Raw genomic sequence first — 25,264 nt, 5'->3', positions numbered from 1 at the left:
CACCTGTCTTATGGCTAATAATGCGTCAAACAGATTCGAGAGAGAGACTGTTCTGTATCCATTGCCAAGCTCTCCGATGCAGATACTGCACGCTGATCATTTTGGGCCGCTGCAAGATACTCCTGAAAATTTCAAACATATATTAGTTATAGTAGATGCTTTTACCAGATTCACGTGGTTATTTGCAATAAAGTCGACAAGCTCTAAAAAAGTTATATCACATATGGAAAAAATGTTCAATACTTTTGGAAAACCGATAGAATTAATAACAGATAGAGGCACGGCTTACACGTCACATGAATTTGCTGATTTTGTCAATAGTAATCGTATAAAACACAAAAAAGTAGCAGTAGCGGCACCTTGAGCAAATGATATAGTGGAGCGAGTCAATAGGTTTATCAAAACTTCTCTCATGAAGCTGTTACACACATCCTCTGATTGGAATCAACATTTAGGAACGTTACAATATATAATAAATAATACTTACCACTCAAGTGTTAAGACGAGTCCAGCAAAACTCCTCTTAGGTTTTGACCAGCGAAGCCACACGGATTCAGCCTTCGCTCAGTTTACTCAGATTCTTGCTAACGTTGATTCTGATCTAGAAAAAGAAAGAGAAGAATATAGAGATAAAGCCCTTCAGGCTACAGATGCGATAAGGAATTATAACAAAGATTATCAAGACCAGCGTAGCGTTAAACCAACAATGTACAAAGAAGGCGACTACGTATTGATTAGAGATACACGTAATATACCCGGTAAGAACACAAAATTAAAGCCAAATTATAAAGGTCCTTACCTAGTTACAAAAAGCCTGGGAAATAATCGGTATGTCATTCGTGACATCCCTGGCTTTAATTTGACAGCCAGACCATTGGACACAATCCTTTCCGCGGATCGGATTAAGCCGTGGGTCAGGCTAAAGGACTTTACAAATGATTAAAATAAGTATAGTAATAAGTTAGAAATAAAGCATAAATCTACAATTATTCAATAAGATTATTGTTAAATTAGTTTAAATATGACATTGTATACGCTTTAGGGCCAAAGAAACTTGCAATTACCTTTATAAAACGCCGAGAGCACTCACCAGTATTATAATAACTGTCACTCTAACTTATTGCGTCGTTAACTAACAATGTAAATAACGTTAAAAATATTAAATATGTAGTCGGTAAGGTAGGAACCAACCGACGCACCGAGACGGCCAAGATGGCCGAAGCTGTAAATCTGTACGTTACTTATAGATGGCGTTAATTTAAAAGCCGGTAACTGCCGCCGCCAACATGTAACGGGTGGCAGTGAAAGCTGGCGGCGCTAATATAACGCGTGAGCGAAGTCGCTCTCTCTCGCCTCCGAATAGCGAAATAAGAAAGTCTAATAATCTGTGATCATTAAAGAGTATATTTCAAAAAAGATACAAGAGTCGATTCCATCCGTCCGGTTCTTTCGTCCTCATCCTTCTTCAACGAATTTAAAATCTATCAGATAGCATCCGCGGAGTTTAAAGAATAGAACATCCAGCAATCCTTCAGTATACTTTAACCAAATATATTATATCAAATTAAAATTGTGATTAGAAATGAAAGTGATGCAACAAAATGGACTCAAACTAATATAATCAATTTTATATCATTGTGATAGAAAAATTTATTTCACTTACTAGATTTTCAGACGTTAATCTGGCAACTTCATGCTGGATGTAAAGTTTCGTTTGGGTTTGCGGCGATTTGCTTAAATTAATGGAAAGTAATTTTTGCTGTTTCTCTATTTCTTCTTGCAGTTTGTCTATTTCATTTCGCCATTCATTTCTTTGCGATCGCCAAATCCTTTCTTTTCCTTACAGCTCATCCTCCAATTGCTTTCAAAATAAAACGTACAGATTTCTCTTTTTTTTTTTAGATTATACTGTAATTACAAATTTATGGAATTGTTCAATCGCAAATAAATTGTTGAACTGAATTGTGTTAAGTATAAACCTAACTCGTACTTGTTATTAGTGTTACTGTAAAGTGATAATGAAAATGTTTGAGAGAGACAATGACTAAAGCTAATGAATCATTAAAAAAATTTAGCGTAATTCACACAATACATTGACGTAAATGTTACTTTGTTAATTAATGATTTGGATTACGATGTTTTAAAACATTCATGATATGCTGAAAAGATAGGGATGTATGTGGGAGGAGATCAGACGTGTCTATACACCCATTTAGTCAACGAGCGACAGAATCCATCCGTGGCAACGGCATCGACGCATATCCTGTGGAGAGAGCATTCACACATTTTTCAGCCCAACGAATAATTGTTAGAAAACGATATTCGTGGACTAGAAAAATATGTGAGGTGCAAGTGGCTGGATCGGGAATCGAACCCGTCTTTTGCTTTCCGGGCAACTGCTCTAGACCACTGAGCTATCCAGACCTCACACCTAATGCTGCTTTTTAACACAGTGATATGCGACTCCAGATGTTGGTATCTCGCTCGATGGATGCAATACCGATTGCCATGGAGGATCCTTGAAGTTATAAAGTCTATTTTCTTTAATTGAACAGTTCAAAACAAAATGTTTAAACGGATCAAAGTGAATCTGCTCAACTGACTCTCCTCTCGGTGCCTTTGTCTTAAGTTTACTGAAAATCGAAGTGCATGCGCAAACGATAAGACTATTAGACACGGCATTCTGTTATTAGTCAACTCAATTAAATGCGTGACTTGTTTCATATTACCGGTTAATCTTTTTCTGCGTTTCGAAGGCAAATACCAGCTCGCCGTCCTCGTTTATGATGTCTGCGCGACCAGAATTGGTATCTAAACCCTTCATCTTGCGTGTGTAGTCAGCCAGCACACTATGCAGATGGATACACTCTTCTCTTCTTCTTTCCAATTCTTCCTGCAGTGCCTCGAATTGTACTATAATGTCATTATGTCACTATTATCTTGTGTTTCTTGCATATTATTTCTTACACAGTTATTTAGTATTGGAGATCTTGAGATTTAGTAGCAGGGAAATATTTAATTATCACACACAAAAAACAAATGTATAATAAATATATACCGAGAGTATTTTAAAGAATTATAACTTTCCAAAAATATAGACTTTTGCAGTATTTGTAAAGCTTTATAATAACTGAAACTGCTTAGAGAAACTATTTTCAGCTTTTAAAGATAGCAGGAATTTAAATTATCGACAATACTGATAGAGTAATTTCAATTTCATAAGCAATTAATAAATCAATAAAATAATTTTATAAGCAATGTGAGGTGCATGAGATATATAATGGAAGAAATATATCTCTTAATTATAATTATTGACACATTCTGTAAAATTACATACAACGCAAAACACAATCAATAAAAAGATAATATTCAGAGGATAGAAAGGGGAGAAAGTAGAAAATAGAAATTATAGAAGATATACAATGTGTTTATCTACCCAGTGAGAAATGACAAGTCGGATAGACGTCTATTCAACTTATCATTTCTCACTGGGTATATCTTTTATGCTTCAATGTTTAGATATTGAAAAATAAAAAGTTGATTAGCTCATATGTCAAAGGTCTATATATCTACGGTGTTAATGAATTGTAATAATAAATTACTCATGAGATTTTGTTGCGCAGATGATGGGTTGCCCAACGATACGGTCTTCCTCAATGAGTTCAAATCTTTCTTAAGTTGCGAATTCTCCATTTCCAATTCTTGAAGCTGCAAATAAATCACATTGTCTTCGATTCGTTAATTCACTGATAATGGCAATAAGATAACAGAGCATATTTTATTGAAGGATTTGTATTGATGGTGTCTTAGTAATGTTTAAATGTAATATCGCAAACTTGTATGTTAGAAAGAATGAAGTTGAAAAATAAGTAATAAATAGACTAGAATAAATAATATAAATAGACTAGAATATTTTTAATCTAAAACTAGACAAGCAAACAGGCTGTATCAAAAAAGAAAAATATTGAAGAAGAGAGCTATTTCTCTAAATAAAATTTCTTACTCTTTCCTTTTCTCTTCTCCTTCTATTTCTCTAAACAAAATATACTTACTCTGAACGAATCCTTTATTCTGGAGGACTCCTCGTTATCGCCGCGTGTTCCAGATCCTCTTCTTCTTCTTCGGATTTGGATGGCCACTTCTGATCTGGAGTACGATCAGTAAATTCGGGCCAACAACTGGTTTATGCACGGGAATAATGTAAGGAATGGAGGGAGATAAACAAGAAGGATATTTTGATCAAATGTGGAGGTTACAGGATTTCAGAAAGGAGAGTAGTACGTGAATAACCCCGGGGAAAGGTTTGTTTAGAATGTCTTGAATCTTGTAAGGTTGCGTTAATTCTTCAAATCTGGATAGCTGTGATAGAAGTGAAGTCTTTTGTGGGTTGTACAGAGAGCAGTTCCAGAAGATGTGGTCCGCGTCTTGCGTGGGAAAACCACATGAACAAGAAGAGTCTGAAACCAAATTGCAACGATGTAAACTGTGGTTAAGGGCGTAGTGGCCGCTTCTAAGCCTGCAGCAAGTGACTATGCTTTCTCTGCTAAGTTTGAGCTTGTGAAACCAGGGTTTTAGCATAATTTTGTAACATGCGGTTTTCGTGTCCGCGAAATGTGCGGATAGCCGTCGGAATTGGGCGTCGGGTTCCAGGAATTGATGAGTGTTTTACGATAACAAAACCTTTATTGTGACTCACGTACTTACATATAGTGTATATTCGCGCAGCGCGAATGGAATCGCCGCGTTGCAATTCGCTCGCCGCGATGTATTTTAATCGGCCGCAGATCTCGCGGTGGAGTGCGTTACAATTATTAATAGTGCCGTTAATTTTATTTCTCGAATAACCGCTCGGAGTCCGTTAATTTTATTTCTCGGATAATCGTTCGGCTGAATATCGAATTCCTCGAGCGCGCGGTGAATTTCGCCGAAGCCGCGCGTGTCGCAGTTTTTGTCGCGGTTTTTACCGCTCAGCTGTTCGATACTTTAAATCGATGCGGTTTTTCGGCTTAGCTATTTAACTTCTTCCCCTTTAAGGATTAGAGGTTTTGGAAGGCGTCGCGACGCTAGCAAGCGTCGGAGGCGGCTCAAGTTCCACCCCCGGAATAGGTGCGATGCCTGATATTCGGATCTCGGGTGGAGGCGATTCCGCAAGCACCGATATCAATCGGCAGAGGCAGCGTTCGCACTACCTTCTGGCTTTTTTGGATTTCGCTTCGGATTTTCTCTTCGCTTGCTTGCCGTCAGACTAGCTTGGCTCGAGAAGGATCGGAAGGATCTGATCTAAACCGTGCCGAGACCGTCTTTTTATACTCCTCTAATTAGCCCGCGTCGGCGTATTGCGGAATTACCCCTTCCGAACGGGGTAACGTAGTCGGTCGGTTCGGGCCCGCTCGGAGGGGTTCGGGGCCGCCGAACGCGGGCCGGTGCGCTCTGCTCGTTCGGGCCCGGTCGACGGTCTTCGGCGGCGGTCGGATTTTTAAAGCTGGGCCGTTACGCGGCCCAAGCTTTTCGCACGAGTGTATCAGCTTTAAAAATGTGGGCGCACCGCGCCCCTGCCTCTGCCCGGCGGGTGTTCTGCCGGGCGGCAACTTCCGGCTGTTATTCGGCCGGGAAACGATGCATTCGGGGTGCATCGTTACATCGCCCCCCTCCTAAAAGTACGCCTGAATTAGAGGCGTCATTAGTCCGGTTATTCGGGACCTTCTCGCATGCCCAGATCTAACGGATTCGCCGGTGGTATCGGAGTTTCCCGTCGCGGCTAAAGCGGAGGATCCACTGTCCTTCTGCGGTTCGTGGGCGGTAGCGGCGGGAAACGTGTACCGCGAAATGCGGTACCTCAAAGACAAGGCCCGGCTCGACCTGGACTCGTATTGGAGGTGCCGGGAGGGGTCCCATGGGCACTAGCATCTCCGGTACGGCGGCGGGGGTGGTGTTGGCTGTTGTCTCCCTTGCTGGTGGTGGTGGACGGCGCTCATACGGCCGCGGCTGACGTCTCCCTGGCAGTGGTGAAGGCGGGGTCGCCATGATTGCGGCTTTTCTTGCTTGCTCGCGGTCGGATCGTTGGATTATTGTTCCGACCCGAGGTGCCCTGGATTTTACGGGCGGTGCCGGGGCTACTGGTTCCGGCGGTTCGGCTGGCGGAGACTCCGTCTCGGCCAGAATCTCGTCGATGGCAGCGAGGATTTCGTCCTTTCCGTTCGACATCTCGATCGCTTTTAATCGTCGGATCGCTCGGTGTCGCTATCGTTGCTGCCGTCGTTTGGGGGAAGGTCGTCTTCTGTGTTGTTTTCCTCGCTATTCTTTGTTTTCAGGTCCTGTATGTGTACGTGTCTAATCCACTTCCCCCGTTTACTTTTAAGGTCGACTATAACGGGTGAGACGATGTTTTTCACCTCGTACGGTCCGCTGTATTTCGGTGCTAATTTTGCGTTAAATGCGTCAATTTTCTTAGAGAGCGGGTGTTCTCGTTTCCACACCCAGTCTCCTATCCTTGGTTTCCAGTTTCTGCGACGGAGGTTATATTTTTGTTGGCGTTGGAATGCCTGGGCCAAATTGATGCGGACCAGCTCATATGCTTCTTCCAGATTTCGTTGTACGGTGTCCGGTGTGGCTTCCTCGGTCCTGGACGCATTCGGTCGGTGGCGTCAGCTCTCGGCCATGTATGAGGTATGCCGGCGTGTATCCCGTGGCGTCGTGTGTCGCAGTATTGTATGCGAACTGGAGAGCCGGTAGTTGTTCATTCCAGACACGATGATCTTTTTCCACGTACTGGCTTATCATCGTTTTGATGGTTCGATTAGTGCGTTCCACGGGATTACAGTGTGGTGCGTACGCGGGTGTCGTGATGTGGTGGATGTTAAGGGCCTTGAGACGGTCTTCTAACTGCTTAGAACGGAGCTGGGTGTCATTGTCCGTGAGAATGGCCTCTGGTCGTCCGTGTCGCAAGACCAGGTGGTCGGTGATCGCCTTGGTCACCGTGTCAGCGGTGGCCCTCCGTAGCGGCACGAATTCTGCCCACTTGGTAAAGCGATCTTGGATGGAAAGGAACCAGGTATGACCCTTCCTTGATCGGGGTAGTGGTCTCACTAAATCTATCGTTGCCTGTTCCCATGGCCTGGTGATGTTCGTCGCATGCAGGGTTCCGGCTGGCCGAGTCTGGGCGGCCTTGTGTTCCTGGCAGCTTCTGCATGTTTTAACGTACCGCGCAATCTCGCGGAACATTCCGGGCCAGTAATATCGTTCGGCGATTCTTGCAATCGTTTTGGCGATCCCCAGGTGTCCGGCCGTGGGGGCGTCGTGGAAACGCTCGATCGTCTTCTGCCGCAATGGTCTGGGAATGCAGATCTTCCACTGTTACTCCGGGCTAGTTTCCTTGAAGTCGAGACTATGCAGAATCTGCCGGTAGAGTCGTCCTTCGTGGATCCTATATTCGGGCCGGACGGTGGGATCCCGTTTTACCTCCCCCAATATACGACGGTACCACCCACAATCGTTAGACCGGTTCGCGCACACCTCGGGTTGTCGGCAGAGGGCGTCTGCAACTCGGTTGAGTACCCCGCGGCAGTACTGTACATCGAATTCGTATTGTTGCAGTTCGAGGCGTCCGGTTGGAGATTCGAACTTCCGAAGCCACTTTAACGCTTGGTGGTCGGTGACTACCGTAAAGGCGTACCCCTCTAGGTAGTTGCGCATTCGCCTAATCTCCCAAACGATGGCGAGACATTCTAACTCAGTGGCGCTGTAATTCCGTTCGGCAGCGTTGAACGTGCGGCTTGCGTAGGCGATGACGCGGTCGCCGTCAGAGTGTCGCTGTGTTAATACGGCTCCGAGTCCGGTACTGCTGGCGTCCGTTTGTAGGGAAAACCGGCGCGTGAAATCCGGACACGCGAGCACCGGTGCGGAAATCAACTGCTGCTTAAGCGTTTGGAATGCGTTAAGCTCGTCCGCCCCCTATTCCCACCGGGCGTTTTTCCGTGTTAGGTGCGTGAGTGGCGCGGCGGTGGTTGAAAAATCCTTTATAAAATGGCGGTACCACGAGGCCATCCCAAGGAACTGCCGGACTTGTTTTACCGTGGTTGGCTCGGGCCAATCGGCGACGGCGCTTACTTTTTCCGGGTCGGTCCGTATCCCGTCTCGATCAATCACGTGCCCCAGGTATTTTAGTCGGTCGACACAAAATTTGCATTTCTCGGGGTTCAGCCGGAGATGCGCGTCCCGGAGTCGGCGGAATGTCTCGGAGAGCATCTCGAGGTGTTCCGAAAACGTGCGGCTAATGACAATTATGTCATCTAAATATACCAAAACGTATGGCTCGAGTTCCGGCCCGAGAATGGTGTCGAGCAGTCGTTGAAAAGTGGCGGGGGCCGAGTGCAAGCCGAAGGCCATTACCTTGAAATGAAACAGGCCCTTGCCCGGTACCGTGAATGCGGTGATGGAGCGACTTTCCGGCGTCAAGGGTACTTGCCAGTACCTATTCTTTAAATCCAGCGTGGATAAGTAGCGCGCGCCCCTCAATTTGTCCAGGGTGGCGGTCACTTGGGGGAGTGGATAGGCGTCGCGGTGCGTGACGTCGTTTACCCGCCTGAAATCCACGCAGAACCGGTACTTTCCATCCTTCTTCTTCACCAGAACGATCGGGGAACTCCACGGACTACTGGAAAACTCTATGACTCCCTGTTCCAGCATCTCGTCCACCTCTTGGTTGATAACGGCTTGCATCGCCGGATTACGCGGACGATATCGCTGCTTAATCGGCGTTGGGTCTTTCAGGCGAATCTCGTGCGTCAGTTGTTCGGTACATCCCCGGACGTCCTTAAATTTCCCCATCTCGCGACTGAGAAATTGTTCCAGTTCCTCGCGCTCCTCGATCGTCTGATCGGCCAACCCTTCGGTCATGCAGCACCTCTTTGAGCCGGCGGCCGCGGTCAACGGGGGCGGTGGTAGCCCTATTCGCAATTTAGCCTGTGCGTCCCGAGAAGAACGTCGCTTTCCATATTCGGCAGTATCGCGAAGGTGTGCATGGCGGTTCTCGCGGCCACGCGTATGTGTACCGTAACGGTGTCCGGCGCTTCCGCCGGCGTCCCGTCCACAAGCAAAATCTGTCCTTCCCCTCCCGGTTGCTCAGTAACTCCCTGGATCCGGAGCCTTTGTATCGTGCGAGCGTTGATCAAGGAAATTTCGGACCCGCCGTCCACGAGGGCGTTCACCTTGAGCCCTTCTAGGTACGTGGTAACGTGAGGTCGCGGTAGGAACCTTATTCGGGGCCCGTGGTGGAGCCTGCGACCGCGGAGGCCCCGGCCCCGGAGGCGTTTCCCGGACGCGGGTGGCACTCGGAGGTGAGCACCCCGTCCTTGCCGCATTGTGAGCAAAATTTTTTCGCTGGCCGGCGACACTGCATTCGGGTATGTCCTCGCTGTTTGCAGCGCCAGCAGCATTCCGTTTTATTATACGCGGCGGCGACGGTCGGTGCAGTGGTAGTCTTCTCTTGTTTTCGCGCGGTTTTCTCCCTTTCGATATCCTCGTATTCCCTGGCCCGGGCTTGTAACTCGGCTATGCTTTGCACGTCGTCTATTCGGACATACGTTTTATAATCCGGATGCATATTGTCATATAGCGTCTCGAGTTGCTCTGTGCGCGAGAATCCCCTTGCCCGGCGCATCAATGTTATCATTACCGTCGAGTAATGCGCGAATGGTTCCTCTCGTGCCTGCCGTCGGCTTAAAATCTCGCGTCGGAACGCGGCCGTGTATCGCCGCGGAAATAATTGCAGTCGGAACGCGTTTTCAAATTCCTCCCACGTCTGCCAGTCCGCGCAGTGGTTCCGATACCATAATAAATTGTTCCCTTTAAGTACCTTGGGCAAACCCTTGAGCATTTGGGGCCCCATAAACCCGTATCCATCCCTGAGCTCCTGTAGGCGCTCTAAAAACGCAGCGGGGTCCCGTCCGTCAAAGTGGCATCCCCACTTCCGGATTTGGTTTATTACCTTTACGTTCGGGGAAGGTACTTCCGGGGTTACTTGCGCGAGGGGGGTGTACGTCCCAGGAAAGGTCACCGGGATTTGTGAAGCGGAGCCGGTGCTCGTTTCCCCCCCAAAGGCCTCGAATTCCTCGGGGTGATCGTCTATATATTTGTTCATACGGCGGCGGAGGTCGTCCAGCAGTCCGGAATCGTCAATGTCATACGACCGCGCCACGGCTGCTAATTGCGCCTTCGGTAGGGCATAATCCACCCTTTCATCATTCCGCCTGAACTCTATGCACTTGAATGAGAGGAAGAAAAGAAAAAAAACCCAAAAAAACGAAACCGGTACTTTCGATATTTCGCGGTCCCTGTTCGGGCGCCAATGTAACGTGCGGTTTTCGTGTCCGCGAAATGTACGGATAGCCGTCGGAATTGGGCGTCGGGTTTCAGGAATTGATGAGTGTTTTACGATAACAAAACCTTTATTGTGACTCACGTATTTACATATAGTGTATATTCGCGCAGCGCGAATGGAATCGCCGCGTTGCAATTCGCTCGCCGCGATGTATTTTAATCGGCCGCAGATCTCGCGGTGGAGTGCGTTACAATTATTAATAGTGCCGTTAATTTTATTTCTCGAATAACCGCTCGGAGTCCATTAATTTTATTTCTCGGATAATCGTTCGGCTGAATATCGAATTCCTCGAGCGCGCGGTGAATTTCGCCGAAGCCGCGCGTATCGCAGTTTTTGTCGCGGTTTTTACCGCTCAGCTGTTCGATACTTTAAATCGATGCGGTTATTCGGCTTAGCTATTTAACTTCTTCCCCTTTAAGGATTAGAGGTTTTGGAAGGCGTCGCGACGCTAGCAAGCGTCGGAGGCGGCTCAAGTTCCACCCCCGGAATAGGTGCGACGCCTGATATTCGGATCTCGAGTGGAGGCGATTCCGCAAGCATCGATATCAATCGGCAGAGGCAGCGTTCGCACTACCTTCTGGCTTTTTTGGATTTCGCTTCGGATTTTCTCTTCGCTTGCTTGCCGTCAGACTAGCTTGTTTGGCTCGAGAAGGATCGGAAGGATCTGATCTAAACCGTGCCGAGACCGTCTTTTTATACTCCTCTAATTAGCCCGCGTCGGCGTATTGCGGAATTACCCCTACCGAACGGGGTAACGTAGTCGGTCGGTTCGGGCCCGCTCGGAGGGGTTCGGGGCCGCCGAACGCGGGCCGGTGCGCTCTGGTCGTTCGGGCCCGGTCGACGGTCTTCGGCGGCAGTCGGATTTTTAAAGCTGGGCCGTTACGCGGCCCAAGCTTTTCGCACGAGTGTATCAGCTTTAAAAATGTGGGCGCACCGCGCCCCTGCCTCTGCCCGGCGGGTGTTCTGCCGGGCGGCAGCTTCCGGCTGTTATTCGGCCGGGAAACGATGCATTCGGGGTGCATCGTTACAATTTCTTCGAAGGAACTAAAATATTTAGAGCCTTTGTGTCTACCTTGTGTCTTGAGTAGCCTGCTTGAGCTTTCGATGAATTTTCTTCGAGGAATGGAGTAAAAGTCAGAGTGAGGGAGTTGTTTCTCAGATAATTGACCTGCGAGAATGGCTTTTTTTGCCAGATGATCAGCTGTTTCGTTTCCGAGTATGCCTGTATGCGCCGGAATCCAAACGATGGTATTTTCATAGCCGGCTAATTTGATTTCTTGTAGCTTTTGTCTAATAGCGTAGATAACGTAGTTATACGAGTGAGCCAAGTTGATAGAGAGAAGAGCTTCGGTAACGCTCTTGGAATCGGTGAAGATGGCGGATTTAGTAATTGAGTTTGTAACGATGCATCCCGATGCATCGTTCCGATTCCCGGCAATGCCACCCGCCGGAAGCTGCCGCCCGGCAGAACACCCGCCGGGCAGAGGCAGGGGCGCGGTGCGCCCACCTTTTAATCCGTTCATCGTTTAATTAACGGCCCAGAGCCGTTAAGGTCTCAAATCGGCCGAATACCGCCGATCATAGCCGACGGAGCCCGAACTGCCGACCGGCGAAAACCCGCGTTCGGCGCACAACCCGAACCCCTCCGAACGGGCCCGACCGCACCGTTTCCGAAAAACCGTTCGGAAGGGGTTATACCGCGCGCGCCGACGCGGGCAATTAGCCGGTATAAAAAGGGCTCATTTCGGCATCTAAGTACCATTCTCCTGATCCGCTCTTAGCTGTACGCTACAGAGAAACCTGAGAATTCCTACCGAGCACCAAATACCACGGACGAAAGGTGGAGAGAACTCCGTCTTGGCCGAGTGATCTCGATTCTACGGTACGGGTGCATCCGCCTAATCCTGCAGCTGGGGCTATCACGGAAGGTGGAGCTCAGAGCCGCCCCGGATTGAGAGCTCTCGACCCAGCTGCAACGCGAATCCGATCCTTCGCGACGCGATCCTGGTACGCGCAAAGGAAACACCGCAAGCGCATCGCGCAATCCGCAATCACGGCCTCGACCGCCGCTGACAAAGCGCATCACGCCTGATATTTACCGCGGCCCCCGCCGCCGCCGTATACGCGTATTCCGTTGCCACGGCCTCCGCCGCCGTTAAACGCGTCCTCTTATCGCGGCCTCCGTCGCCGCCGTTAACGCGCTCTTGATTATCGCGGCCTCCGCCGCCGTTGTTAAAGCGCACCGATTGTAATCCACGAACACGGATTTTAAATTGTAACGTCGGAAATAAATAGTTTTGCGAAAACGCCCGACGATCCCGAGAAACTGAGGATTCCTGGAAACGCCGGGATTCCTCGCGGAAAAAGCGCAGCAAAACACGCGCTGTCTTGCGCGTCGTAAACACGCACAGCTGTTCGTAACCGAGACCGGATCTCGAACCAAATTGCATTCGGGACGATTTCCGATTACCGCGTGGAATATTATTGTTCAGCGAGATTAACACACACACACACACACACACCCACACCCACACACACACACACACACCCACACACTCTGTACATTTTACATCACATTTATACACGATTACAAATACATGCTTGCAGTCACACACACATCGCGTATTTTCTTATTACGAACCTTTCACCGGCGATCTATCCGCAGCACGAAAAAAACGACCGAAAATACGACCATTACAAGTTAGATAGTATATATTCGAGAGTATAAAGGATGGCAAGCGCTTCCGCGGTAAAGATGGAAGAGTAGGAGTAAGTTTTGAATTGAAGTTGCAGGTGAGGAGAGGGGGAGTATATAGCAAATCCTACATGATCGTCGGAATCGTTTTTGGAGGTGTCAGTGTAGAAGGAGGTGCAGGAAGAGATTAATTGATTATAAATTTCGAAGAAGGCGATTTGAGGAATAGGAGCATTTTTGATTTTTTCTGCCTCAACCGAGGAAGTGATAATGATTGAGAGGAGAGAGGTAAGTGCATTGTAATCAATTGTGTAGACAGCGGGATAGTCAAATTTAGAAATATAAGGCTTTATTCGAAGAAGAGAGCTGAAGGATCTAAATAAGAGGAATTTTTCAATGGGATTAGTCTTCCGGGATTTGCGTGAATACCAAAGCAGTGAGAATAGTTTGTCTGAGTGGATGAGTGTCTAGAGCGAAGATTTTTAAGATATATTTGGAAGAGAGGAGTTCAAATCTAAATCTTAAGGGGCCCTCCCCGGCTTCAGCGAGAATGATATTTGTTGGGGTAGTCCTGCGAAGGCCTAAGCACGCACGTAGGGCTCGGAATTGAACGCTTTCAAGATGATGCATAGAAGAATGGTTGTTAAATGGAAAAGTGAGGCAACCGTACTCCATAGAGCCTCTTATTAATGCTCTGTAAATGTTTAGGAGGGAGGAGGGCGTTCCTCCCCACCAGGTTCCTCTCAACATGTTAAGGATGTTGAGGAGCTTGAAACATCTTGTAGAGAGGGCTCGAATGTGGTTGTTACCAAAGAGGCGAAAGTCAAGGGAGATACCAAGAAATTTACAAGAGTCGATTGAGTGGATGACAGAATTTTTCAGTTTAATGGAAAAAGCAAAAGGATTGATGCGTTTCTTGGTGAAGATGATAAGTGAGGATTTAGTGGGCGAGACTGTAAGGCCCTTGGAGGAGAGATATTTTAAGGCTTTGTTTGCCGATGTTTCTAGCTCAGAAAAAGCTTTTCCAATATTGTGGGAGCTAACAAAAATAGCAATATCATCAGCGAATTGGATTAGTTCACAATCTTCGCCAATGAATTTATTTAGCTTCGAGACATAAATATTGAAGAAGATAGGACTAAGGATGGAGCCTTGTGGAACTCCTTTATAGGTATAGTATTCGTTGGTGGGTTTACCGTTGACTACAAACTGTAGCTTACGAGCGTGTGTGAGCGAGTAAATGAAGCAGCAAAGGATGGGGGGTAGACCCAGTTCTACGAGATCGGAGATGAGGATAGAGGGAATGACGTCATCGAAGGCATTAGAGAGATCCAAAAAATGACATGCGGTAGAAGTGCCTCGAGTAAAGCTGGTGTGAATTTCAGTAGTGAGGATAGAGAGATTATCTTGGCATGAGCGGAATTTACGAAATCCAAATTGCGAAGATGGGAGTTTTTCATAGCGCTCAATCCACCAATCTAATCTGAGGAGAATAAGCTTTTCAAGAGTTTTGGGACAACAAGAGGTGAGAGAGATAGGGCGAAATTTTCCTGGAGTGGCTTTTGAAATGAGGTACACAAGCGAGTGGCTCCATGTTTCTGGAAAGTCCCCGGAAAAGAAGAGATCATTTAAGATTGAGAGGAAAAGGGGGTAATATTCCTTAGGAAGGTTGGAGAGGATAGTGTAGTCTATTTGATCTAAGCCAGGAGATGATTTTTTGTTTGTGAAGGAGGCGATAACGTGGTACAATTCTTCGAGTCGGAAGGGATTATCAAAGATGCGACAGGAGTGAGGACGGTTCAAGTCGAAGCAGGAAGGCGGGAGTTTGTGAAGACATGAAGAGGGGGAGATGGAATTAATTAGCTCTTGGATTTCAATCGGTATGCTCGAGTTGGGAGAGAAGAAAGGAATGGATGTGTTAAGAAATCTATTTTTAAATCTTTTAACGATGCGCCATAGCGCAGAAATGCTAGTGGAGGAGGTAATGGACTCACAGAAGGATCTCCATCCCATACGTTTAGCATGACGAAGGATTTTTTGGTGACAGCTTCTTGTTTTTTCAGATTAAGATAATTGAGTCGGGAAGGATTTCTGCGAAATGCGCGAAGGGATTGTTTTCTGGACTCAACTGCTTCAGAGCATTGTTCGTTCCACCAAGGGGCAGGAGGGTAAGTGGAGGAGGGAGGATGGACTCTATTGTTCGATTTTTTCCCCTTGCGATTTTCACTGAGAGAGTTGTTAACATGGATTGCGTTCTGGGAGGAGAGAGATAACTATGTCTTTGAGAAAGTTGCAAAAGATAAAATATTTTTCTGTTGGAGGGATGTCAGAGTCAAGTCGAGCAGAGAGAGAGGGGAGAGAGAGTGAAAAGGAGGTGAAAAGAAGTTTTCGATTGATCTTAGAGGTATAAAGTTTATGAGAGAAGAAAGATCGAGTTGAAATGGGATGGTTGACTATAACAATGGATGGAATGTGATCGCTGCCAAGAGAGTCATCAAAAGGATTCCAAGAGCAGTATGGAGATAAATCGGAAGAGACAAAAGTCAAGTCTATGACTGATGAAGAGCGAGCGGAGTAGGAAATAAATGTGGGGGTGCCATCATTGATAGGGAAAAAAGAGAAATCTTGAGAGGAGTTAAATAGTGAGTTACCAATGGAATCAGATCGGTTGCAACCCCAGAAAGTATGATGAACATTGAAATCGCCTGTAATGATGACGTCCAGAGCTAGGGATTGAATTAAAAAGGTCTTCCCATTTAGGAAGAAGAGAGCTGGATGGATGTCTGTAGATGGAGATGATGTGGATATCATACTGCGAAGAAGGAACTTTCACTCCAACCGCCTCAAGAATCCCGCCTGAAGAGAAGATAGAGTCGAGTTTAGTAAAAGGGATGGAGTTTTTTATCGCTAGCAGGACACCGCCAGATTTGTTAGAGGGTCCAACTTTTCGCAGAATGTGGTAATTATTCAAGAGGAAAATTTTGTCCGGGAAGAGCCAGGTTTCAGATAAAGCAAGGATGTCGAATTGATTTCCGATAAGAGCAAGAGAGTCCTTTTTATTAAGTATGCCATGACAATTCCATTGGAATAGAGTTAGGTTATTGCGAGAAGAGTTATTGATCATTTTTATTCGAAACAGGAGAGATAATGTCCGAATTAGTAGGAAGATTACGGAAGAATTGAGCAATAGCAGGAATAAGTTCGGAGAAATTGTAGGAGGTGAGTGAAGGCGAAAGTTCGATGATGAGAGAAGCAATGAGGTTAAGTGCATCCTGGAGGGTTAATGGATTTGGGGGAGGAGCGGAAGCAACGATAGGGTTCGTGGGAGATGCTGAAGGGGGAGAAGAGGATGTGGAAAATGAGACGTTGGAACCGGAATGTTTATGAGAGGGAGTAGGATGATGAGGATTTATGAGGAGAGACTTAAGTTGAGGAAGAGAGGCGGATTTTATTTTAGAGTCACGAGTAAGAATAGGAGAGGAGAAGGATTTGGATTTGAGGTTAGGGGAGAAGTTTTTGGAGGCGTGAGCGTAAGAGAGAGGAGGTGAGGTACGTTTAGAGAAGAAGGAAAGCGAGTGAAGCGAGTGAGAAAGCGCGTGCGGAGGATTGGTTGCGGAATGAGAAGGGGTAATGGAGGGAATTCTTCGGAAGACGAGGAGAAGGATGGTGGGGTTTTGTTACCTTTGAAGATCTCTCTGGCATCCAGCAGGGGGACGTTTCTGAGAGCAGCGTATTTCCTTATTTCCTTTTGAATTGCGAGCTCCGGACAGAAAGGTGAGTCCGCTCGATGGTCGCCCTGACAATTCGCGCACCTTGGAGACTCTTGTATTCGTTGGCACTGCTCCTTCGAAAAGGCATGTCCTTTTTCTTCACAATGCGAGCAGCGTGATTGGCTTTTGCAGTTGGCTTTTATGTGGCTAAATCTAAAACAGTTATTACAGCGTGAGACTCTCGCTATATAAGGAGACACAGGGTATCTGACGTGAAACATATAGACGAATTTGGGGATTTTTTGTCCCTCAAAGGTGAGTGTGACGGTTTGAGAAGGAGAGTAGATGGCTGATTCAGATGTATCTGCTTGAGAATCCGTATGAGAGACTGTGACGATTCTACGATTCAGCCTGTTAACTGCGACGACTCTGATGGGGCTTGTAGTATTACATAGGATTAGTTGATCGGTAAGATCTAGTGGAACGTCTCTTATGATGCTTTTCCTAGAGGTGCGAAAAGGAGGAATGAAGGCTTCCAAATCTTTGGCAGCAAGTCTCTTGTCGTCGACTAAGGCATTGGCGGCATCTCTGGATTTGAAGAAGACAGATACTTTGGAGAATCCTACCTTCTTGATTTCTAGGATATCTTCTAAGTTTAATTCGCATACGACTCTTCCCACAAATGTGGGATGAAGTTGAGATTTAGCGTTAAGGCCAGACAGACGTTGGACGTGGACATCAAATGGACCAGCGTTGTTTTCTGAGTAACGATTATTGCGAATAATATCCGTAAGGGTTGTAATTGATCCAGAGGTCGAGTTATGGTGAGAGACAGTGCTATTTTCGGTACTCGAGCGCGGACTTTTATTGAAAGCCGGTGAAGGTTCTATGTCATTGGGTCGTTTGCCCAAGACCCTCGAACGAGATGTGAGCGTGGGACCGGCTTCAGAAATTAATGATTCGAAAGCAGCGGTCATGTGGGAGTCGTCTATATCCATGCTCATGTTTATTCTTGAATAACGGTAAGAGTATACTCACGAATAATGTTGAGATCCCGTATAGTTCGACGAAATAGACAAAACCTTCTCCCCGGGGAGGAGAGGAGATGAGGGAAAATTTCGAAGGAAGATGGCCGACAGCGGCCGAGGCCGAGAACAAAGGCGTTATTGAGTCCAATGCAAAATTTAGCCTGATAATTGTCCTTTAAGTATAGGGCCGCCGAAAATTTATTATTCCGGAGGAAGCACACAGAAAAAGAAGTAAGTACGTTTAAGATTTAACACTCGAAATAGCCCAGAAATGGGCTGATTGATCGAAATTCTAGGAGGCACGCAAAAGCACAACTGAACACAAACTGAGCACAAACGATCCAAGATCGGCGGTCTCTTCCAGATCCTCGACTATTATGCTCAATTTGCGCTTCTCTTTTTCCACATCCTTTAGTTTCTGTTGCAACTTCAAAACGAGACCGATGTCCACGGGTGCGTGCACAGATGCGTATTTTTCCGAAGACGATTTATTCGACTGAATTTCTCCGTCCGATGGACTATCTGATCGTTGTTGATTCCAGTCAATCGTTTCTACTCGCGAGTAAAGTGTTGACGAGAAAGCCGTAACCAAAACCCTAGAATAAAATCGGAAAGTATGTAATTGTAAGGCTTTCTTTTCTTGAGAGGATATGTATCAGGATGGAATATAGATGGATGTAAAAGAGTAACTCGGTATTATACCTTACACGATTCACTGTCTCTTTATTTGAAACTCGTAAATGGCTCGACTGATTATTACACGTGTGTTCTTAACGACGCTTAGAGTGAGAGTGCTCCGTCCGGTTTCTCTACGGAACTTGATCCTGATCGCGAAGGATCTCGAACGATTAGGAGGTGACGTAATTTCCGATAAGTCAGCGTCATCGGAGAGCGCTGCGCTCTCAGTATCGCACGCATTGCGTTCTTTTTTTTTATTAGAAAAAAAAGAAGGCTATGGCAGCGCCATCCAGCCAGTACATCAAGTCATATGTGGTGTAGTCGATAACTTAGGAAATTGCTTAATAATCAATTACATCAAAGTTAGGTATACAAATTATCACTAAGAATCACTATTATAATATAAACTTATTTAGTAAGCTAAATCTTAGTCTATCTAATTACATAGCGACTTGTATCAAAATACATACATACTATACGTGAAAAAAACTAAAATAGTCGAGGTAAATTTAAGTAGTTAAATTAATAATTATAATGGGCTTAAAACTATGGGAAACAAATGTACGCAAGTCAATATTAAGTGTAAATAAAATGAAATGGGATTTACAAAATTAAAAATAATAAAATTAGGACGATTAACTCCAGTAAAACAGATACGATATATACTATATGAAACTTATACAAAACGCAGCTTATAAATAAGCATATATATATATATATATATATATATATATATATATATATACAGGGTGACCCATTTTAACTTAGGCAGCCAAATAACTCGAAAAATAAGCAAGATAGAGAAAAATGTTTTAGACAAAAGTTGTATGGTTTCGAGGGGGCCATAAGATGGTATCATTGGTTTGACCTTGAAGAGTCATTTGAAGGTCACGTGAAGGTCACTTCAATTTTTTTAAATGGAATACCCTATATATTTTTGTACATTCTTGTAGCTTATTTCGAGAGCTTTCCAAAACACTATAATTAAGTACCTTTCCGTTAAGTACTTTTTGAGTTATGATGCTTGAAATAATTTCTTAATTTTACATAAACCGTAAAATATCTTGTAAAATATTCATTTTTCGATTATCTTACCTTAATACTTTTATGTACAAAATAATGAGAGGAATCAATTGGTGTAAAGAAAACACATAGTTGTTTTTAAGAAAAAATATGGAATTGTTAATTGCAAATTACATATTTTTTCTTCGAAACAACTATGTGTTTTCTTTACACCAATTGATTCCTCTCATTATTTTGTACATAAAACTATTAAGGTAAGGTAATCGAAAAATGAATATTTTACAAGATATTTTACGGTTTATGTAAAATTAAGAAATTATTTCAAGCCTCATAACTCAAAAAGTACTTAACGAAAATGTACTTAATTATAGTGTTTTGGAAAGCTCTCGAGATGAGCTACAAGAATGTACAAAAATATATAGGATGTTCCATTTAAAAAAATTGAAGTGACCTTCACGTGACCTTCAAATGACTCTTCAAGGTCAAACCAATGATACCATCTTATGGCCCCCTCGAAACCATACAACTTTTGTCTAAAACATTTTTCTCTATCTTGCTTATTTTTCGAGTTATTTGGCTGCCTAAGTTAAAATGGGTCACCCTGTATATATATTTATATCTATATACACAGACTAACTTAATTACACATTTACACACACGCATGTATATATGTACTAATCTGCATAAATAAATAAACATACACACCCATAGACATGTATATCCATCCATCCATCCAGAAATCTTGCATCATATCGCTGTATTGAGTAGTGGAAATTGGAGCAAAGGCCCGAAAAATGATCAGGAATATATAATAGACACAGTTAGACATATCCAAAAAATACGGATAAAAGGGGCAGAGCAGAGCCAAAATTTATCATATGCGAAACGGAATAGAGCAGATAAATTTTTCTAGAGCTGATAAAAATTGACTATTGTCGGCTTGTAGTAAGAGTGTTAAATTAGATACATTCATGGAATTTAAAATAATAGTGTTCTGGGAAAGTATTTCTCTTTCCCTGATGATCATTGGACATTCTAAAAATACATGTTCAGTAGATTGTTCAGCAGTTCCGCAAGGACAACTGGGCGAGTCAATTATGTTGTGGCGCCATAGGCTCTTCGCTAAGGATGTATGTCTAGATCTCAATCTATTAATCGAGACAGTAGCTTTCCGGTTTAGTTTTAGACCGTTAAACCATTGCTTTCTTTTTGGTTTAAAAAAGTTTTGGAAGAAATAAATTCCTTTATGAGCGCCTTCCAGTTGGGCCCATGTCCATAATTTGTTAAATTGATCTTTTTTCCATAAAGTTTTTGCGTCACTAATATGTAGGTAGGGATAGCTGTACGTCAACACCAGAGATAGCCGCTTCCTTCACCAACTTATCAACTAATTCGTTACACTCAATCCCCACGTGTGCAGGTATCCAGAAAAGCTTAATTTCCTTGTTAGTGGAATAAAGTTTATAAATAGATTGAATAATTTCCCAGATTAAATGGTTTCTTTTTTTAAAATTCTTGTTAGAAGAAATAGCTTCTAACACACTTTTTGAATCGGAGAAAATGAAAATCAAGTTAGCTATGTCAGACTCACATCTTCGAAGGGCAGTGAGAATGGCCATGGCCTCACAAGTGAATATAGACGCTCTGTCCGAAGTTCTTTTTTTGAGGCTCAGGTTGTTATTTCTGTCATAAACAGCAAATCCCGAAAACGGTAGATTTTCAATTTTGGAACCATCCGTAAAATAATGGTTTTGATTTGAGAGCAATGGGATTAATGAGTTAAATAAATGAGATGGCTGAGGGTCTTCATTAAGAAGTATTCTTTCTTCGAAAGAAACCTGTGGGCAGAAAAATTTGAGAGAATAGTCATATAAACAAAAAGTAGGAATATTACTTTGATGAAAAAGATGCGCAATCTAAGAAAAGGAAGAGTGGCATTCGTACAATAGAGGTGCAGATATTCTTTTTACCAGAGTAGGATTGTTCCAATGGTCGTCTATTTTGTTAAAAATAGTGTTTACTGGATGGTTAGGCTGGGAAGAGGTTCTCGCTATATAATTGTGTCCCAGAAACTCGACTCTATCCTTAAAAATAGGTTCGCAAGACTCAATCAAAATTATATTTAGAGGAGTACTTTTCCTGTATCCCAAAGCTAGCCTTAAGGCTTGTACCTGAATAGATTGTACTTTATTCCACAAGTATTTTGGTACATTGTACCATGAAAGAGCAATATTCAATTTTAGATCTAATGATTGATTTATAGATGCTTAAAAGAAGAGAAATGTCCGAGCCCCACCAAATGTTGCGTAAAAATTTGATTACATTGAGAGATCTAACGCAACTCGTGCAAATATTATCGATATGTTTGTTCCATTTAAGATTATTTTGAAGCGTGACTCCTAAGAATTTGACAGATGGAGATTCGAATATAGGAGTATTTCTGATATGGATAGTTTCAATTCTGTTACGGGCTTTTGGATTCGTCTTTCGGAAGACGCAGAACTGTGTCTTATGTGGTGAAATTTTTAGTCCCAAATTCTCTAGCCAATTAGCTATGTTCTCTACTGCATTTTCAAGAGATTTAATAGCTGTATGCATAATTATATCCGAGCAATATAGACATATGTCGTCTGCAAACTGAAGATATTTGATTTCCGGAAAGGTACTAGTACTATCTTCCAGGTCAGCTACGTACAAGGAGTATAGAAGCGGGCTAAGAACAGAGCCTTGTGGAAGGCCTTTGTTAATTGTCTTATGGCATTCAAATTCATTAAATCGAAAATGTACTTCTCTATTTGAAATTAGGTTATAAATAAAATAGATGTAAAGTTTAGGCAAATTGATCAATTTAAGTTTGTTAATCAGTACGTCACATAAGACGTTATCAAATACTCCTTGTATATCAAGAAAAACAACACATGTGTTCCTGTTCTCGAACCAGTTATATATAATTTCTGAAGAGAGAATGGCAAGGTTATCCTGGCAAGACCGTTTGCCTCTGAAGCCGTATTGGCTCCTAGGTAGAAGACAGTTATTTTCCAATCAATGATATAGCCTGTCATTAATCATTCTCTCCATAATTTTCAGTGTGCATTGGGCTAATGAAATGGGACGAAATTTTCCAGAATCTTTTTTTGGGATGAACATAACACCGAATTTCTTCCATTCTGACGGAAACTAGCCTGAAATGAGAATTTCATTAAAGATTTGTAAAAGATATTTGATATATTCTTTAGGAAGAGTCTGGAGAATGCGATAGGCTATACCATCGGGTCCCGGAGAAGAATTGGACAAATTAATAGCGAGAGAAATTTCCTCGAAAGAAAATGGATCTTCTATGAAGGGATTGTCTAATAATTCAATAGGGTCTCTATTGAAAACCGGGGAGCTTAATTCATCTATTTGTTTTTTGATGTTTGTTGTTACTGACTCTTTCTTATATTCGTTTGCTGTTTCTTTTCTATGATATTTATTATCCATGGCTCTAATCTTTTGCCAAACATATCCCATATTCGATGTGCAACTGAGATGACTACATAACTCCAAAAATGATTCTTTCTTTCGTTTTTTAAAAAAAAGTTTGGCGTTTTCGTTAGCTTGTTTATATTTAAAAAATTGCTCTCTGGTATGGCAAAATTTAAATTTAAGAAAGGCCGCTTTCCTCAACCTAACCATCTTATCGCACTCTTTGTTCCACCAAGGGTTCGATCTGACCTTGGGAAGAGTCGTTGTCTTCATGTGATTGTGAGGGGTGTGATCCCTGATACAACTTTCTATAAGCGAAGTGAAGGATGTGTATCTAGTTTGAATATCTAGAGAAGAATCGTTAATTAAATTATGGCAAATCGGTATTTTATTCTTTAATTCAGATACAACTGTTGTCCAATCTGTTTTGTTTGAGTAAATTTTATAAGAAGAAGGAAATTTTGTGAGATTGCATGAACTACCCAAGATCTCCACAGTTATAGGCAGATGATCGCTCCCCCATGAATCGTCTGAGACTTCCCAGTGTGCCGAAATAAGTTTGGAACAGTTAGTGAAAGAAATGTCGATAGCGGATGCCTGAGCAAAAGGGGTAGCAAATTTAGTGAATGCTCCCTTATTTAGACAAAAGAATTCTAATTCAACTACAGTATCATAAAGCTTTTTGCCTTCAGAACAGCACTCAGTTCCCCCCCAAAGAGGGTGCCGTGCGTTAAAGTTTCCTCCGATTAATGTGTCAGACTTAAATTGGGAAAAGAAAGAATACCATTCCGCTCGAGAAATGGAAATGTCGGGTGGTTTATATAAAGAAACAATAGTCAATCTTTGATCCTGTAGAAATACGTCGATAGCACATGCTTCTATTTTATTGTTCGCTTTGTATGGGATATTAATGGTATGGTAAGTTATACCGTTTCGAATAAAGATAGCAACACCACCACCCCTTCTATCCAGTCTACAGGATCTAACTGTGTCAAAATTTTTAATAAGAAATTTTTGATCATCTCTAAGCCATGTCTCGGAAATTAAAATAAGATCAAATTTTCCATACCTTTTCTCCAGTTCCTGCCTTTTCTTACTGATACCTTGAGCATTCCATTGTAAAATATTAAAACTATGATCCATTATTGGTTTGTGTGTCATTATTAGTGGAGGTCGATATCTCCTTTCCCAGATTCGTATTTGTGTCACAGTTAGCCTTAGTAAGGACAGGATTCGGCGAAATCTTGTCAGATTCAATAGAAGCGATAAAAAGTAAAAATTTTTCGAGCCAAAATTTGAGAGTTTCTTCTGAAGATTCATGTCGAGTATTTCCGGATGTCCTTTGGATGAGCGTAGAGGTTGTAGCTGCAGTTGCGTAACTCTGTGACCCTCAAGGAGTGATGTTGGTATTGCTTCTAGTGAAGCTCTTGAGCGACTTAGGTAGTAGTGGAAATTCGCTTCCAATCGGTTTGTAGGAAGGAATTGAGCTACCCGAACTGCTGTTACCTGCAGATGTTATTTTAGTGTAAGAAGGTTGTTGCATTATTATTCTCTTAGCTGTATTGTAGTCAATATTTTGAGATGCCATGAGTTCAGTGGTCCTTACTTTCGTAATTACTTCAGGACATTCCTTGGCAAGAGAGCAATGATGTCCTTCGCAATTCACACATCTAGGTGTTTTAGAGCAGCGTCCGGAGTCGGTGTGTTTATTTTCACCGCATGTAAGGCAGATTGCATTATTTTTGCAGAACTTTGTAGCATGCGATAGTAGACCACAGTTGAAGCATTGCCTTATGCTTGGTATGTAGGGATACACTTCTAGTCTTGTCTTCCACATAAAGACATGCGATGGGATGGTTGATGCTCTGATGCCAATTCTAATAGATGTGGAATTGATGAAGACTGGTTGACCGTCTTCATACTTTCTGGTGCGCAGCCTATAAATATCATTCCGAACAAACTTGTAATTTTTATTACTGTCTATCAGCTCATTCCAAAATTCATCTTCCGGGATGTCGGAAGGTACCCCTTTGATGACTATTTTCCGTGCAACAAAATACCAAGGGATTGTAATAGAAAAGCCTGACTTGTGGACGTATATGTTGCGACAAGCATTGTTGGCATCATTAGCATTGATACACGTAATGACCCATTTATATCTACTAATTCGCTCTAGCAATTCGAATCTAACTCCCATATTGATTAAAGATTTGGTTATCTCGACGTCCATTGGGGGACGTGGAGAAGATCCGTCTTTCCCTTTTTCGTTGTATGTAACCAGAGCCTT

At 43.6% G+C, this 25,264-nt stretch overlaps 1 protein-coding gene across 1 annotated transcript; it reads right to left on the bottom strand.

The window, feature by feature from the left end:
* Positions 1-4,239: 4,239 nt before the first annotated feature.
* On the bottom strand, positions 4,240-24,120 carry LOC145963982 (uncharacterized). Its single transcript, XM_083086340.1, has 4 exons — positions 24,047-24,120; positions 18,150-18,407; positions 16,755-17,794; positions 4,240-4,457 (listed from the first exon to the last, which is right to left on the bottom strand). The coding sequence occupies exons 1-4, from the start codon at positions 24,118-24,120 to the stop codon at positions 4,240-4,242; spliced, it is 1,590 nt and encodes a 529-aa protein (XP_082942466.1).
* Between the last annotated feature and the right edge of the window lie 1,144 nt (positions 24,121-25,264).

The sequence above is a fragment of the Camponotus vicinus genome, unplaced genomic scaffold (genome assembly GCF_025532165.1).
Source record: "Camponotus vicinus isolate PSW18456_S1 unplaced genomic scaffold, iyCamVici1.0 SCAF_13, whole genome shotgun sequence".
In the NCBI taxonomy this organism is placed as follows: Eukaryota; Metazoa; Arthropoda; class Insecta; order Hymenoptera; family Formicidae; genus Camponotus; species Camponotus vicinus.
The sequence above is the reverse complement of the archived record's forward strand: the minus strand, read 5'-3'. Positions and strand labels throughout refer to the sequence as shown.